The following is a 6,250-nucleotide window of genomic DNA, read 5'->3' as shown; positions in this document are numbered from 1 at the left end:
AGGTAGGCATCACGGTACTACCAATATGTGATGTCACCCCCAGCGGCCCAGTTGTAAAATTCCTCTTTGCACTCTTTCTCTTTATTTCTCAGCCGGCTGACACTTACAGAAAATAAAAAGAGCCTATGTTGAAATATTGGGGGTGAGTTCCCCCAATAGATTTTTGTGAAAAAAATCGTCTTGGTTGTATGTCTACAGTTAACAAAGACTAGTTAAAGAAGTTACATGTCCTTATCTTGGGGATGGAGAAGGGATACCCAAAATGTTGGCTGATTTTTTCTTACCTAACAAATTCCTAATGGTATTCACCACTTCAAAGGGGCGTATAAAAAGCACGGAAGGCAATGGAGTAGGGAGATTTCGTGGGTAGGCATAGAAAACTACCATTAATTAAAATAGACAATGAAAATGGCCAGACATGGTGGCTGACACCTGTAATCCCAGCACTTGGGGAGGCTGAGGCAGGAGGATCACTTGAGGTCAGGAGTTTGAGACCAGCCTGGCCAACATAGTGAAACCCCAGCTCTACTGAAAATATAAAAATTAGCCAGCCATGGTGGTGCACACCTGTAGTCCCAGCTACACAGGAGGCTGAGGCAGGAGAATCACTTGAACCCAAGAAGTGGAGTTTGCAGTGAGCTGAGATTGTGCCAGTGTACTCCAGCCTAAGCAACAGAGTGAGACTGATCTAACAAAAAAGAAAAGAAAAGAAAAGAAAAGAAAGAAAAGTGGGTGTTACAGGTAATGTGATCATTTATCTAAAAACCCAAGAGGTCAACTGAAAACTATTTAGGCTACTAAGAAGGTCCATTAAGGTGACCAGATACAAGCTAAACATACAAAAAAAATTAATCAGGCCTTGGGAAAGCAGGCTTCAAGTTGTATTTGATTTAGAGCTGCAAGATAATGCTTATTTTAATTGGCTAACATTATAGTAATTGTTGGAAAAGGAATGGAAATGATCAACACAACAGATTCTAATAATAAAATTCTTTCTCACCCTAGAGACAAAGCACGTGGATTTTTATAGTGAAATAAGACCCATGAAAAATACAGCTTTGGCAGTTTTCGTTTTCAAATTTAAAATCATCTTGAGATTGTCTCATTCAAGGATAATAAGCCTTGTGATGAAATAGCTACATGTCTCGGGAAGCCCCTATACTTCTTATGAATTCTGTTCCCATCCTAATACAGACCCCTGTATTAGTTTGCTGGAGCTACCATAACAAAGAGCCACAGACTGGGTGGTTTAAAGAACAGAAATGTATTATCTTATAGTTCCGAATGGTAGAAATCTGAGAGCAAGGTGGCAGAAGAATGGGTATTCTCTGAAGCCTCTCTCCTTTGCTTTTATTTATTTATTATTTATTATTTATTTTGAGACAGAGTCTCTTTCTATCGCCCAGGCTAGAGTGTAGTGGCACCATCTCAGCTCACTGCAACCTCATTTCCCAGGATCAAATGACTCTCGCGCCTCAGCCTCTCAAGAAGAACCTCTAAGTGGCAAGAGAAAGAGTTACCACTCTAAGCTAAATGTAGCTGAGCCAGAGCAGTGAAGCTTGACAAAGATGGCATAAGAGAGGCAGATCTGGCACATGCACAGTTAGCATGGAGGGGAGACTGGGACTGAGAGGAGTAATCTAGACCCAACCCCAGACTCCAACACGGAGTGAGAGTGAAGCAGTCATTTCATGGGGTCAGAATGAAAAGAAATCTCAAGATGGGGCAACTTACGCAGATTTACCCTCTCCTGTGTGCACCCTCCAAGTCCTTTGCTCAGAATTCTCCCCAGAACGTGACACGCCACATTGTAGTGGTCTAAATGCTTGTCCACTCCTTAAAAGCAGCCATAATAGATGATGTCTTGACCTTCATAGCCATAAGCTTAATCACATAGCAAACTCCTGTTGAAATAATCGTCTAGTTCCTTCTCTTAATAAACAAGAGATGCTAAAACCCAGAAGGTTAAGTGAATTGTGAGAGGCTTTCAGAGTTTGCGCCAGTGTCAAGATCTGAACTTTAGTCTTTATTCCCAGGCAATTGTTCTCTGCATCACGAGGCGAGTGGCAAAGCTCGGGCTAGAGCTGGCAACAGAATGTAGAATTCTTGGTTCCTCCTGCAGAAGTGACTGAGAAGCATTAGTTTATTATAAATGGCAGCACTTCTTTCCTTGGGTGTTGAGGGACAAGTCCCTTACCTGATACTCAGAATTGATCTCTCTTTAATAGCAGTGCCTGGTACTGAAGATCACAATGAGATGGGCTGCTTCTCACCAGGGGGAGCACACACCGGCATCTCCCCCGCTAGCAAATTGCTTTGATCATGTGAGTCTGCAAGCTCAGAAACGCAGGGTGGCTCTCTGCAGAGGAGCTCGTGAAAGCCTGAATCCTCTGCCCCACTGTTACCCGACAGAGTTGTCCAGGTTCTTGGCCTGTTGAACAAAGACTTAAACAAAATGCACAGAGTAACAAAATAAAGAAGCAAGGAAAAACAAAGCAACAGAAGGGAGGAAGGAAAGCGTAGATTTGTAGAAGACAATTCAGAGTGCGCTGCAGCAAGCCGATGCTCCCCAGGGATTTTATAAAGCGAAAAGAACTTGGCAACACCCCTGGGTTCCCTTTAGAGGCCTCCAACTGGTTACACCCTACGAAGGATTGGCCTGCCACCAATCAGAGGCTAAAGTGGAAACTTCTGCCTTGTTATCAGGGGAGCGAGGATGCGGCCTGTGCGCCGCCTAATCGTGCCTAGAACTGTCTGCACCTGCTGATCTTTTGCTTCTGCGAACTGGCTGCACCTGCCGTTCTCGTGCTTATACCCTAGCCCGTGCTTACCCTAATTCCCTATTCTCCTGCCTCACCACCACAGCCCAAGTTGTCTGCGCAGTCTCATTTTCCACGTTATTCCTGTAATGATTCCGTCCTCCCACCCCCACCAGCCGTTACGGGGCTGGATGCAGAGCCCAACTCTGGCCACAGAGGAGCAGCAAGAACCCAGGGCAACGGTCCTGTGAGTGGAATGCACGTGGGAGAGAGAAACGGAATGAACAGAAATATTTAGGAAGCACTTTTTACAGAGGACTCAGGCTGTGCCTGAGGAGGTGGGGCGAGGGCCGGTGACATTTGGACACTCGTGGTTAAACGTGATCCCGTCAGCACCCGGTGGTCCTTCTTGAACTTGATAACCTCCGTGAAAACGCCCAGCGTTGGAGAAATTCAAGGGATGGCTGTTGTAATTCACATTTCACCCTTAGCCTTGCCTCTTCGCGCTGGGAAGAAGCGCTGAGCACCGCGGCTCCGCCAGGGGGCAGGAGAAGTCACATTACACAGGGAATTTTTTTTTAAAAAAAATTCCCAACTTTTCCCCCCAAACTGTGTTCCTCCACAAGAAACCGAATCCTCCCGCTGCAGCGTCCCAGGAGCCCGCCCTTCGCTCACCGCCTCCCCTGCGCCCCGGCCCCGCGCAGCCGCCGCGCTCCTACGCGCCGAGGTCCGAGGTTCGCGAGATGAAGGTCTGGCTGCTGCTTGGTCTACTGCTGGTGCACGAAGCGCTGGAGGATGGTAAGTGACTCTGGGCGCCGCGCCGCCTAGCTTGTGCCCTGAATGTACCCGGGACCCGAAGCCCCCGCCGCCCCGCTGCCAGCTCTTGCTCTAACGTTCGGCCTTCGGTGGCTCAGTCCCCGCGCCACTGCCTGCCCGGTGCACCTGCCCCCTTCTAGTGGGGTCGCCTTTCCTCCCACTCTTTCCCTTCCCGGAGAGCCCTCTAGGGGAGGTGGCAGCTACCCCGACCCTTAGGAGCCCACCAGGACCTCTCCAAGCCCCCCCACCTCCGGGCGAATCAAGCATCCCTAGCCAGCGCCTGGTCCAGCCCCCAGTGTCAACGTGTCGGTCTGGGAGGTGGCGCGGGAGCCTCGGATCGCTTCCACTTCCCAGCGGCGTGGCCAAGACCTCTGCTGCTGAGAGCGGGTGCCACCTAAGCACAGCAGTCGCTGATTCCGTTGTAGAGTTCCAGGTGACCTCCCCCTCCCCTCGCAGTCCTGGGTGAGTTTTGTCTACCACTTTGGGACTGAATCCTGCAAAATCTGCCTAGATCTTCGAACAAAAATGTCAGTGTACAAAACATCAATACGAATCAAAACCCCATGGCTTGTTATATTTATCTAATTGGATGGGAAAGGGTGAAGAAAATGCATTTTTTGTGTGGTTTTTTTTTTTTTTTTTTTTTGGTACAGCGTATGAGACCATGACCGCTGCGCGTTTTTGAATCTGTACCTGCCCTGGGTCCACCCTGTCGTACACACTCGTGACCACAGGGTCAGGTGTCGTTTTTCTGTGTGTCTGGGTGTGTATTACTGTGGTGTGTATTATACATTATTGTTAGCATTTAAGTGTTTTGTTTGTTCTATTTACTCCGTGGGTGTTATTTGTACAGTATATGTTTCATCTGGGTACATCCTGGTATCCTCAAGCCTCTCTTGGAATTGCTGGGCTACAGCACAATTTTTGCTTAGATTTAGTGGAAAAGTAGCTTTTGCTGTTATGCAACTTCATGCTGGAGCCAGCTCAACCTGGGTCATTTTTATCCACTCCTTCATCCTGACGAGTTCCTTTCTTTTCTAGGAAACTACAACATTTGCCAAGAAAATACTGCATTGTAGTTTCCAAAATCCAAGATAGTTGCGGGACTTGAAGTTGAGAATGAGGATCCTTCAGCCTGGAGCCTTGCTTAATAAAACGTAGGCAGAGCTTCTGTTGGAGAGTAACACTTAATTCTGCCCAGAGAGAAGTTGGCATGAGTTCAGTTTGTAAAATGCGATATTAAAATGCTCCTGGCAGGTCCTTGTATGCCACTGCTAAAAAAGCAGAAATGTAATCTGTAGTATCATTTTTTGAATAGGACAGGAGATGGCCAGGCAAAATATTTTCAAATCAGCCATTCCTTTGTTTATACCCAACTTGCCGGTCTTAGAGGCTCAGGAAGTGGCTTCCATTCTGCCTCCTGGATCTCGCCCAGCCCATGTGAGTTTATTACAAACATCTGCCTAAATAAATTACCATCTCTTTAAGTGTAATCCATACAAGCAATAAGCATTTATGAGACAATTAGAGAAAGTGGAAGACAGACTGTAAGAAATCGTTCATAAATTTTAGGTGATAATAGCACTGAGATTTTGTTTATAAAAGTACATACATCTGACCAGCACAGTGGCTCATGCCTGTAATCCCAGCACTTTGGGAGGCTGAGGCAGGTGGATCACAAGGTCAGGAGTTCAAGACCAGGCTGGCCAAGATGGTGAAACCTCATCTCTACTAAAAAGACAAAAATTAGCCGGGCGTGGTGGTGGGTGTGTGTAGTCCCAGCTGCTTGGGAGGTTGAGGCAGAGAACTGCTTGAACCTGGGAGGCAGAGGTTGCAGTGAGCTGAGATCGCACCACTGCACTCCAGCCAGGCAACAGAGTGAGACTCCATCTCAAAAAAATGAAAATAAAAATGAAACGAAAGTACACATATCTATAACGTATGGACCATTTATAGATGAAATAGTGAACACATAGTGCCTCATTAAGTTATGTAACCGTTTGGCTAAACCTAGTAAGAATGGTTTTTGGTTTTTAGTTGTGTTGTGAGTTGTGGCCAGGAGCTACTAAGGAGAGTGGATTACACAGAAAGCCCTTCCAGTGCTGGTTTCTGATTGGCAGATTGGGAATATCCTGCCTTCAGGGCCATCCCAAAGCACAAACTACAGACACAAGGCCCACGACTCAACTGTGTCACTGCCTTTTAGCTTTTCTGATCACATCTAAAAGACAGTCATCATTATTATTATTATTTGAGATGGAGTCTCGCTCTGTCACCCAGGCCGGAGTGCTGTGGCACAAGCTCAGCTCACTGTAACTTCCACTTCCCAGATCACGCAATTCTCATGCCTCAGCCTCCTGAGTAGATGGGACTACAGACATGCACCACCATGCCCAGCTAATTTTTATATGTTTAGTGGACACAGTATTTCGCCATGTTGGCCAGGCTGGTCTCAAACTCCTGACCTCAGCCGGGCGCGGTGGCTCAAGCCTGTAATCCCAGCACTTTGGAAGGCCGAGACGGGCGGATCACGAGGTCAGCAGATCGAGACCATCCTGGGTAACATGGTGAAACCCTGTCTCTACTAAAAATACAAAAAACTAGCCAGGCGAGGTGGCGGGTGCCTGTAGTCCCAGCTACTCCGGAGGCTGAGGCAGGAGAATGGTGTAAACCCG

At 47.3% G+C, this 6,250-nt stretch overlaps 1 protein-coding gene across 2 annotated transcripts in view; it reads left to right on the top strand.

Annotated features, from left to right (window-relative positions):
• The first annotated feature begins 2,687 nt into the window (after nt 1-2,687).
• The window catches only part of PDGFRL (platelet-derived growth factor receptor-like), a 70,142-nt gene continuing 66,579 nt past the window's right edge, over nt 2,688-6,250 (top strand). Inside the window, exons 1-2 of one of the 2 annotated variants that reach the window (XM_011934871.1) lie at nt 2,688-3,010; nt 3,386-3,557. In XM_011934871.1, the coding sequence (XP_011790261.1) occupies nt 3,503-3,557 (55 nt within the window). In that variant the 5' untranslated portion in view covers nt 2,688-3,010; nt 3,386-3,502. The remainder of the gene's footprint in view (nt 3,011-3,385; nt 3,558-6,250) is intronic. The other variant, XM_011934872.1, reaches the window with a different exon arrangement.

This window comes from Colobus angolensis, unplaced genomic scaffold (assembly GCF_000951035.1).
Source record: "Colobus angolensis palliatus isolate OR3802 unplaced genomic scaffold, Cang.pa_1.0 Scaffold14, whole genome shotgun sequence".
NCBI lineage: Eukaryota > Metazoa > Chordata > Mammalia > Primates > Cercopithecidae > Colobus > Colobus angolensis.
Note: the sequence above shows the minus strand (reverse complement) of the source record. Positions and strands in the feature narration are given on the sequence as shown.